The following is an 11662-nucleotide window of genomic DNA, read 5'->3' as shown; positions in this document are numbered from 1 at the left end:
AAAAAAAATGGAACTTTTGGGGTGACAGAAGTGTTCTGTTTTTTTTTGTTGTTTGCTTTGTTTTGTTTTGTTCTGTTTTTTTGGGCCCTGAACACTGCTAGGACAAGAACTGAGAAGAGTGGGGATGCTTCTCCTGGAGGGCAAATGATGTTATCCATTTGCCCTCCAGATCCACCCTATATCCTTCTCTACCCTGCTCTGTGCCCGGGGAGGCTGATCCATATGGTCTGGACCAATGGGTCCGCTTGGGCTCTGGCTCTTGGTTGGGTTCAGTCACCAATGGGAGAAGATCGGAGGGTGGGGAGAGCATGAGGTCCGCAAGATGGACAATTTTCTCTCATGCTGAGCTGAAGCACGTTGAATGACTTAATCATTTCAGCTAGTCTTTTGTTTACTCCTGTTTTACAGGTTCAGAAACTCATCCGAAGAAGATTAAGTCCTCGTATGGGTGGCATAGATAGGAATGGCAGAAGGATAATGAGGACAAGATCCCCTGGTCTGTGGAGCTGGGGCACTTAAGAGTCGCCCCTCTCATTGCAGACACCGCTCTCAAGCAGCCCACTCCAGACAGGCAGCTGTCTTGTGAGGGAAGTCTTCTCCCAGAGCTGGAATCGGCCTTCCCATCATTTTCAGCCAGAGGGCCTTGTTCTGCCCTCGGCAATCTCACAGAGCAAGTCTGCCCCCTCCTCTGCGTGGTGGCGTTTCAGACCGCTGCAGGGGCCCACGCTAGCCTCCTCAAGTCCTCCTTTTGGGGGGCTGAAGGATATTTGTCTGGGGTCTGTCATAAGGAGAACAATCTATATATATCTTGCTATTAGCAATTCCCGCAGAGCAGCATGAAGGAATCAATCTTGGAGAGAAAGCCTTTAATACAGCATCCTGTATCTTTATCACTTTTTTCTCCACCTAAAAGATCAAGTTCAATCATCTCCGCTTCCCATTCTTCGGGCTATAAAGCTAAATCTATGGCTTCTGTCCAAAAGGCCTGATGTGAAGTCGAAGAAAAAGGGGAGAAAATGAGCCTTACTGCTCACTAATAACACCCAGGCCCAGAGTGCAATGGGCCTGTGCTTAGGAAGCAAATGGCATCTGAGATCCTGATACTGCATGAGCTGTTCGAACCAGATGGGGATAACTGCGGGGCAGCAGCGGGTACAATCACCCTGGCCTCTATTTCTAATCCTTTCTCTACTCATTTCATGTCCATTTCCCCGGTACCTGAACCCCAGGACATAAAATGCGCATTTCTGCCACCATGCTTGTGCCCACGCTATCCTGCCTAGAAAACCCTGGGCAGATTTTACCATCTTGCAAGGTCTTTTATTCAGCCACATCTTACTGAGCACAGCTACCTTGGGGCAGGCTGAGTATGCCGCAGAGAATAAGACATTAGGAGACAGGAGACCACACTCCCAAAGAGGAGGGAAGCCTAAGATCCCTTCTGCCTGGATTGCTGCTCTGCTGAAATCACGTGCGCATGTGTGCACGGTCAATGTCAGGGATCTTGAGGGAGCCTGCAAAAGTCTGTGCAAGTCACATTGAGTGCCCAAGTCCGCCTCTGTCAACACTGCCCAGATGACTTCAAGAGCTGGTTGACCCAGGCTCTTCCAGACCACGAACTGCAATAATATTCCAACCAGCAATGCTCTCTGGAAGCTGCCTTTTGAAAAGAGGCAATTAAGCTTCACAACATTCTCACTTATGAATTAAACTCATGCCACTTCGAGCAAGGGTTCAGATTTCTTTTCCAATCCACAATCAGCTGCTGGCGGAGGTGAAAAATGTTACCTAGTTTAAAGAAAGAGCCCCTTATGGCTATGGAGCATGTTGGAAAGTTCCCCTGCAGTTACCAAGAGGCTGCTGTAGCGCACACTTGGGACTCCACCCTCAATGTCCTGGTTCAATTTCCTATGGGCATCGCTCTACAGAGAGGGAAGGACCTAAGAGGATCACGCACTCCCACCCCATCCTGGGCTGAGATACTGAGGTCCTTAACAACCCTCTCCCAAGGCCACCAGCAAGGGACTCCTCCTTTGTCACGCGCCTTGTGTTTTTTCAACATCGTCTCCTTTAACCTGTACAACAGCCTCAAGAAGGAAGTCTTCTTCTTCTTCCCGCTTTGCAGATAAGGAAACCAAAGCTCAAAAGGGTCACACCGGCGGAGTGGCAGAGCTGAGATTTCCACTGAATCCTGTCTTCTGATCAGGACACCCTGCCGCCTTAGAGAAATCAGAGGATGAGCCCCACCCCCCTCCAGGGGGACCTGGACCTGACAATGAAAGAAATAGCTCCCAGGCACTCTTGGGTCTCTGTTTAAATGCAAAGCTCTTCCTGGTTTTTGTACTGTTAACAAGCCTTTTTGGTCTCCTATTCCAAAGGCCTATCTGGCTAGACAGGTGCCTGAGGAGTCCTCAAGATACAACTCCGTACTCTTCTGCAGTACTCAGTGTCTGCTTTGTACATAGGGATTCAGAACACGAGGGAAGCTGTCAGTTTTCTCTGGATAGAGGCAACTGGCAGTGAAGCAAAAATCAACTTTTGTCCTAGTTAAAGAAATGACGTGAGTTGTTTTTCGGGTAACGATTCTCCTTGCAGCCGCCTCCCTGGAACAGTGAGGCATCCCTACAAATGCTTTCTGACAGGGCCCCCTGATTGTTCTGTCAGCTGCCCTTGTGACTAATGCAGGCTGGGAAGCTCACAGGCACTGCCATGAAACAACACTGGCCCAAGTTCTTACTCAAGACTTACTCCTTTCCATGGGATGCTAAAAGTACTAATAATACTGTTAATAATCACAATAGTATCAAACTTTTACTGAGAGCCAACTCTGTACCAGGCAATGGGATAGGTGCTTTATGCAAATTATCTTACTGGAAGGTCACAAAACCCTGTGAAATGGCCACTATTATTATCCCCATTTTACAGAAGGGTAAACTGAGGCTGAGAGCAGTTAAATAAACTTGCCTAAGGTCAGAAAGCATGTAAGCAGCAGAGCTGAGATTTGAAAAGCTGGCAGCCTTATTCCAGAACCCACACTCTCAACCATGATGCTACCTTCAGTTTCCTCGCCTATAAAATGGGCCTAATCATTCCAGCCACATCCATTATAAGAGCTATAAGGAAAGTGGAAACTGAAGTTCAGAGAAGTTAAGCAACTTGCTCAAGTTTACACAGCCAGCAAGGGACGGAGCCAGGGCCTGAATGGGGTCTTTTGATCCTCCATTATTTGACCTACAGTGTAGTGGCTGAGAGTATGGCCTTTGAAATCCTATGTCATTCACTCGTTGTGTGACCCTGGCAAGTAGTTAATTTCTCTGAGCTTTAGTTTCCTCTTCCAGGAAATACAGAACTGTTACGAGTGTTCAGAGAGATGATACGTGTATAGTAATGGCTTGGATCGATGCTAGGTACATAGTAAAAATTTAGAATACCAGATACAAGGAGGCAAAGTTACAGTATAAGGCTTAAGACTGTGAGCACAAAAGAGAAAAAAAAAAATTAAAAGCACCAGCTCAAGAGGCTGAGTGCACAGTCCTGCCATTTACTGTATGGCAGTGGGTGAGTTACTTAAGCTCACTGGGTCTCCATGTCCTCATCTGTAAACTGGAGATAATAACCCATAGAGTTGCTGGGAGATTTCAATAAGAAAACACAAGCAAAGTGCTTAGAACAGTCAGGGCCATGTCGACAGGGCACAATCAAAGCAAACTGCTCGGGCTTCCCTGGTGGCGCAGTGGTTGAGAGTCTGCCTGCCGATGCAGGGGACACGGATTCGTGCCCCGGTCTGGGAGGATCCCACATGCCGCGGAGCGGCTGGGCCCGTGAGCCATGGCCGCTAAGCCTGCACGTCCGGAGCCTGTGCTCCGCAACGGGAGAGGCCACGACAATGAGAGGCCCGCGTACCGGAAAAAAAAAAAAAAAAAAAAGCAAACTGCTCTGATTATTAATGATAAAAAGTGACCCCTGTTATTTCTACTACTCTAAACCGCACTGCTTTTTTGGGTGAAAATGTTTTTAAAACAATTAAATGCTATCAAATAAAGCATTATGGCCATGGCTGCACAAGTTTCATGGTTTGACTTACAACTAACTTTCCCCTCACATCATTCTCTCCCCATTTTGTTCTGCAAACAGATTTCTTTTCTTCGCAAAAGCAGAGGCAGGATATTCAAATGGAGACTAAAAGGACCCGAAAACCTTCATAGGGAGAGTGGGTGACTAAAGCAAGGCACTCACCCCAATGGCGGCCTCTCTGAATGGGTGTCCTTCAGAGGCAAAAATACACATCGTCTCTCGGAAGAGATCTCCCAGGCTCAGTGAGGGTCCTCCCTGGATTCCCAGCCCAGGCCAGAGCAACCCGTAACATCCCAGGGGACCAGAAGACGGCCCAAAGGCAAGGCCCTGGGTCCTGCAGCCTTTGTGGGTGGTAAGTGCTGGCTCCAATTTCTCTATCTTCCTATGAAAATAACTGCACACGTCTCTACAAATGAAAGGCCACTGGTTGCTTGTTTCCCAATAAACTTTCCAACTAAGAAACTGAATGTTAAGTGGATCTGTCAGAGTTCTGTCCAGACATGGCAGCCCTGAGCAGACACCAGAGAAAGAACATATCTTTCCCGCCCTCTGTTTTCCACTCCCCCTCTGCTGGTGGGGTGATGCAATTCTTATCTGGCACTTGATAGGATGTAGAAAATAATTACAAATGAAAAGGTTATTCATAATTTTTAAATGAGCTAATTAGTAAACCCAGTCAGACTTGCTCGTTACAGTAATTAATAATTGATTATCCTTGAAATTAAACACAATTTTCATCAAAAACCTAATTAAATATCTGTGCTTTTTGCCTGTTGATGAGTTGGTCTGCTAGCAAAGTCTTTGTTAAGGATAGTCGTGCTCAACAGAGACAACTGCTTTGAGTTTTAATAATTGATAGTTCCTTACAAGTTAGTCCTCACAGCCTGTGATGATGGCCAAGCAACAAGAGCTCATCCCTGGCCCCAGCAACTGGAGGAAAGCAAGCACAAGGCTGCCAACCCAGCCCATGAGGTTAGGTAGGCACTCACCTCGCACCTGCAGTGCATTCACTGCATTAGCTTACTCTTACTCCAGACTCGTAAGCATCCTTCTGAGGTGATGGGTCATGCCGATTTTCTAGATGAGAAATCAGAACTCAGAGAGAGAAGTGAGTTGCCCAAGCTGCTCAGTGGCTGAGCTGGGAGTGGAATCCAGGTTCTCAGGCCGGTGTGAGCTCTGCCCCAGCACCTTGCTGAGTTTCCAGGTAACAAAGGGAACACCCCAGGCTTGCCTCTCTGACCTGGTGCTTGGATACAGAATCTAAACTCCTGTTTTAAGTTTTCTATATACATCGGGCTTTGTCAGAAGGACGTATTTATTCTTGGCAAGGACACATTCTCAGTGGACCGACGTCTCCTAACTTGAGAGACGAATTCTCCCAAATCGACCTCACATCTACCCTACCCCCAACCTACACTGTCACCCTCTTAGTTGAAGCCCTCAGCGTCTCCTGACTTGTTTATGCAATAGGGCCTGTTCTTTCTTCCTCCATCCTTACCTTTCTGAGATAAACATCTGACTATGTCCTGCCACTGCTTAAAGCCCTTCAATGGCTCCCTGTTGCCCATCCAGTAAGGTCCTTAGCTTGGCCTCCACGGGGATCTTCATAATCTGACCAAACTCTCCTGCATTAGCTCCAGTCGTGTCCCCGACACCCCTCAGATGCTTCAAACACAGAAACCCCTTTTGCCATCACATCATCCTCTTTCGAGACTTTGAAATGTTCCTTGGTTTGAAATTCCTTTCCTTCACGTCTACTTCTGGCTGTGACTTGAAGAGTCAGCTAAAACATCACCTTTCACAGGGAACCTCCTCTAGTCCTCCTGGCTGGGGCTGGGTATCCCAATAGCCCCTGAGCTGCCTCAGCCACTTCTAACACCGCTATGTTATCATATCATATCAATCACTGCTTCTAAGCTACAAACACCTCAAGAGTAGGGAATATATTGTTGGCCCTAGCACTCAGCACAGTGCCTGACTCAAGGTACCTACCCTGTTTCGTTTGCTGAATGAAAAAGAAACTCCACAAAATCGTAGATTCTGAGACTATCAATGTTGGAAGGCAAAGTAAAGGTCCTCCAGGGAACATGCCCAGTCAATGAATGAATCTTTTTCTTGCTTACATGGTCATAAGCACTATTTGCACCCTCCCTAGGTAGGGAACTCACTACTGTCCACAGTAGCCCCTATCTTTAGATAGCTAATGATGGACGGTGTATTCTTACTAAACGGGAGACGAAGGAGCCCATGGGATGGAAAGCAGAAGAGAGCTCATTTAATCATATAAAGATTGATGCTTTCTTTCTGAACTAGGTTACATAGTACCTAGTATAAACCTTGACTTCAGCACAAAACAAGTTGATGTCTATATGTAGTGAACTACTCAACTCCTGATGAACAGTGACACTGCCTGTTCAAAAGTCTACTCATCTATGAAATATAATAACGTCAGTCAAAAGCAAGGGCTGTGCTAGTGGTTGGTGGGGATACAGTATTGGGAGTGCCACAAAGAAACTTCCATGCCAGGTGACAGTGCTTGGAACCCCACAACCCACACCAGTAACCCAATCTACATCAATTATGAACCTCGTGCAGAGCCTGGGTGGGTGCTGACCTTCCCCAGTTTGGCTGTTCCTTTTACCCAATGACCCAGGGCAGGGATGGCAAATACGTGGAATGTCATCCATATTCTCCATTCCTGTGACCACAACAGACATCAGTAATCAATCACAGAGACTCTTTTCCATCGAGTCTGAACATAGCCTTGGGATCCTTCTCAACACAGCTTTCTAGGTGGCGACAGCTAATCAATCAGACAGAAGAATAGATAAACACGTATGCCAACCTGACCCTGATGCCGTGAAATTCTGTAAGCCAATCTTCACAGGGGGAAAAGAGACCCCGGATACCAGACAAGGCTTATTATACCTCGAGATGTTTAAGGAGACCTCCTTGTTTGCAGGGCTATCGTTTTCCTAGTTACTTGTTTTTATTTAATTCAAAGATCTTGAAAGGGAAGTAACCTTACAGCTTACAGCACCCAAACCCCCAACCATGCTTGAACCCCTTCTCCACATCCCGAACAAGTGGGAGCCAGACCTCTCAAGACAGTTCTTTTCCATCCACAATGACTTTGCCTGTCGCTAAGTTCTTTTTCACAATGGGCGGCACTCGGTCTTCCTTTGGCTTCTGCCAGCTAGTTCCATTTCTATTTATTGGGCTTATACTAAAAGGTTCCCTTTGCCGATAGAATAACCTCAGAAGGCCTTAGCGTGGGTTCGAGGCCTTCTCAAGCTGGTCTGACCTACCTTAAATCTTAGAATTATAGAATTGGAAGGCTGGAAAGGACAGAGGGTTAAGCCCACCCCACTGGGTGCCTTTACTAAGAGGCTGATTTTCATAGAGGCAGCAGACTCTGCACAACATCCCGAGATCTCTTCAGATTAATAGCTTTCCTGGGAGCAGGCCAAAGACCAAACACAGGGGTCTGAAGCAGGAAACCAGACTGTGCTGCAAATAAGTCAAAAGAGCGCACAGCGGGAGGCATCGCAAGCGGGGCAGTGGGTCCGGAGGAGTTTCTTACATCACGGACGTGCCCTGGGGTCCGGTAGGAAGGCCGATCAGTGCTGCTCTGGGTCTCTGCGCTCGCTCAGGGGACCGCTCCCTGGGACCCTTTCTGACACTCGACCTTGGCTCCCCACAGATGGCCCTGCCTGACCACCACCTTCGGACATGCCGTCTGGCTTGAGGTCACACACTCTGACCTTTGGCAGTTTGTCTCCAACCCCAGGGCGCCCTGCCTCCTTCCTGCTGCCCGCTGTGGCACCAACAGGAGAGGCCAGCCTCCTGTTCAGCTGCCCAACTTGTCATTTCATTTCTAGGGACTCCCATCTATGACACTCACGTCACAGATGACCACGTCAAAAGCCGGCCTTGGTGAGTGCTTTTGCCTGATGCCAGGCCTCCACCACACGAGAGAGCCGACGCAGAGCTTCCTCCCTGGTATACGTGCAGGAGCACGAGAGGGAGAGGGCCCTGAGAGCTGACCTGGATAGTCAGGGCGGGGGGAGGGGGGCGGGTGCAGGCCGGGCCAGTGATCCAGGGCTGCGCGGCTCACCCTGCAAGCTCTGACTGCCGTGCTGGCAAGGTGCCTTCATGCCCACAGGTGTCTCGGTCACTGCCCTATGGGCCAAAGGGGACCCAAGGGAAGCTGGGCTGAGGGAGGTGCTTACCCACGAAGTACGCCAGCAGGACGAGCAGCGTGGCCGAGATGGCAACGGCGCTCAGGGCCGCGCATTTCCAGTTACAGTACTTGGAGGGCTTCTTGAGGTTGAAGGCCGGCCGGGAGAAGGTGCTACGGGGCAGGGGTCGGGGAGGAGGTGAGTACACGGTGCTGGACGTCAGAGGGTACCCCGGCGACGCGGTGCAGAAGAGTGGGGAGGTGGCTCCGGGCTTGAAGAGGAAGTGCCTGTGGATGGAGAGAAGCCAGAGGGCGTCGGGGGCTGACGACTCACCAGGAGCCCGCACTGGCCGAGGATGCAGGCAGCACTAGAGGAAGCATGCAGAGGAGCCTGGGGGAGAGCCGCCGCGGAGGAGACGGGGGGCAGGAAGGCAGAGAATCATGGGCCAGACCATAAAACAGGGCACACGAAGACACGTTTCCACGAGACACGGAGGGGACAGCCCTGCCCGTGGGGAACCCACCCAAGCCAAGGCGGAAGGCGTTACCAACTGGACAGAAGGCTGAGTGTTGAGATCCTTTTCCTGGGAAGGGATGGGGCTGGGATGCTGTTTCTTGGGGAATAAACTAGATGTTTTCTAAAATTACTGCAGTAACTTGGAACGTGTCTAAAATCCTATTCTGCCCCCTGGAGATTATGAAACCGAAAAATTTCCGTCTCCCTCCAATACGCCCTTTGACTTTGTACCGTGGTGGAGGAATAAAATACCAATCGTTTTAAAGGGGGTTTTGGTAGGAGTGGGAACTAAGAAACCACCACTAAGCTCTGCCACGGTCAAGAGCCCCCTAGTGGCTGTTACACAGCCAATGGCAGCAAATGCCTTCTAAGCACTCTCCTCAAAGGCCAGTCTGCTGGGACTTCCCTGGTGGTCCAGTGGTAAAGAATCTGCCTTACGACGCAGGGGACACGGGTTCAAGCCCTGATCAGGGAACTAAGATCCCACGCGTCGCAGGCAAATATAAATAAATAAATAATAAGTCTTATAAAAAAAGATACTTCAATTTTAAAAGCCAGTCCGCTGCCTTCCAAGCCCCTGGTAAAAGCCATGGGAGGGGACAGATGGGCAACTGCAGCCTGGCTACAGTCTTGAGGGGCGCACGGCAAGGTCAAAGCACATGGTTGTGGCCAAACTAAGTGCCAGGAAGTCCTCCACAGCTTGGCTTTAACCATGGCCATGAGAGCACTGGGACACAGCCTGGGAAACGGGGTGCACTGGTTGCACTGCATGCCCCTGAAGTCTTGGGGTCAAAGGTAATACTTAGAGGAATCTTGTACCCTGCTGGGGTGCAAGATGACTCAGGCCACAGAATACATACTCAGGGCCAGCATACACACAATATAGGGCCTGTGCTGCATAAAAGCTGCTACATGAGATGGCTTTCAGAATGGCAGAGGCGGCCAATGAGATGCCAGGAGCGTCATATTAACAGGACTGCTGTTAATATGCCGGGGGACAGTGTATTCCAAGGATAAACTCTTGCAAGCTGAACATGGACTTGGGGATGGGCATGCAACATGGCCTCATCACTTCCCCCAGGAGATCCCAGGGAAAGGTCTCAGAGTCTGCATGCAAGTGCAGGAGCCACAGGGAGAGCACACACAGACAGGAGAAGCATGGGGATGTCACCTACCCATCACCGTAAGACCCATCATGGCGGGAGGCGCTGAGAATGTCCATCTCAATGAGGTTGTCCTGCAATGTCCCTAGGAATGGCTGCTTGCCTAGGTTTCTATGCACACATGGAGACATGAATGAAGCAATGAGTCATGCATCAATGAAGGGGGAGAGTAGAGAAACACACAAAGTGGCTGACGGGTGCAGCTGTGCGTGAGACCAACAGGATGCAGTTTCCAGGCAATGGGTCTGTGTGCAAGCCACAAGTGCCCGGGGTCTGCCTGGCCCGGGGCATCTGGAGGGAGTTCTCTCCATACAAACCTGTATGTCTGCCAGTTGTGTGCATCAAATCACAGATCTGACTGGTGAAGACTGACTAGGACTCAGGTGCTGAGCTAGGCATGTTATATCCATTTATCTCAAGTCTTCAAAAGAGGCAGTGCAAGGAAGGCAGTGTCATCCCCATTATACAGACGAGGAAATGGAGATGTGGAGAGGTCCCAGGACCAGCCAAGGCTACCAGCTAGCAAGGTTCAAAGCAGGAATTTGAGCGCAAGTTTATCTGTTCCGAAGCCTGTGCTTTCTCCTCTACTTCACCCTGCCTACATCTGCTTTAACAACAGCCAGCGATGCATACTTTGCTTGTCCAAAGGAAAAAGACAGACAAGCATTTTGGGCCATTTGCTTCTAAAGCTGTGGTTTTCAAACTTGCGTAAGCACCAGAATCCTCTGGAGAGCTGTGCTTTGCTGAGACCCAGCCCCAGAAATTCGGGGTCAGTAGGTGTTGGGGGCCTGGGGACCTGCATTTCTCACAAGTCCCCAAGCTGTGATGACACTGGAGAGTCAGGGTCCTTTGGCAGTGCAGGGACCTGGGTGACGACTGATTGGTGAGGTTGGCACCCCACAGAGACAGAGGGGGAGGCTCTTTTGTCCCCCCACATGCACTGAGGGCAGTGTAGCATTTCGCGACCCAGAATGCAGGTAGACACAACTAGCTATTTTAGTCTCAACCATGCCTGCTAAGTGGCGTCACTCACACGAGTGCGTGGGATCCTGTTTTCTGATATTTCAGGATTGCTGCCACCTCCCTTGAATCATCTGAAGAAGCCAGTGGCGGATGCAGCCTGCTGTGTGTGCCCAAGCGAAGGACTGACTGCAGAAAGCTACCTTTCACGCCCAGCCCTGCCAGGGACCATCCTTCTGACGTTGACCAGGTCGTAAGAACCGGAAAACCTAAATTCAAGTCCCTTTTCTGCCGCTTTCGTGCTGTGTGACTTTGTGTAAACACTTCTTTAACCTCTTCTAATCTTATACTACTTTTTTCATCTGTAAAATGGGGCTAATAATACTAAGCTCACAGGTTGCTACAGGACCAACTGAGGAATGTTGGAAGCTTTTCAAGGGCTAAACAAAGATTACAGAAGTACTAATGCTAACTATAATAGCGACCACCTACCCTACATCCACCATATGCTTTTCACTGTCTAGAACTCTGCAACTATTATCCAGTGTAAATCTTCCTCTTCACAACAACCTACGAGGTCTCTGCCATCATCTCTGTTTTGCGGGCTGGCACGGCAAGGCTCGGAGAAGTAACACTCCTAAGGTCCTACCGTACAGTAAACAAGCGGCAGAGCTTGACGGCAGCCTGAGTTTGTCTGACGCCAGAGCTCAGGCCCTCCCAGCCTGTAATCCTGGGTCGCTGCCGAGCCTGTGGCTTTGCCCCTGGCCG

General features: G+C 49.5%; 1 protein-coding gene across 1 annotated transcript in view; it reads right to left on the bottom strand.

Annotated features, from left to right (window-relative positions):
- TENM4 (teneurin transmembrane protein 4) overlaps nucleotides 1–11662 on the bottom strand; it is a 740944-nt gene that overhangs the window by 218014 nt on the left and 511268 nt on the right. The window contains exons 9-10 of the mRNA XM_029207627.1: nucleotides 9947–10045; nucleotides 8307–8542 (exon numbers count right to left, since the gene is read on the bottom strand). Coding sequence (XP_029063460.1) covers nucleotides 8307–8542; nucleotides 9947–10045 — 335 coding nt within the window. The remainder of the gene's footprint in view (nucleotides 1–8306; nucleotides 8543–9946; nucleotides 10046–11662) is intronic.

Source organism: Monodon monoceros, unplaced genomic scaffold, assembly GCF_005190385.1.
Source record: "Monodon monoceros isolate NGI ecotype Baffin Bay Population unplaced genomic scaffold, NGI_Narwhal_1 Super_Scaffold_7, whole genome shotgun sequence".
In the NCBI taxonomy this organism is placed as follows: Eukaryota; Metazoa; Chordata; class Mammalia; order Artiodactyla; family Monodontidae; genus Monodon; species Monodon monoceros.
The sequence above is the reverse complement of the archived record's forward strand: the minus strand, read 5'-3'. Positions and strand labels throughout refer to the sequence as shown.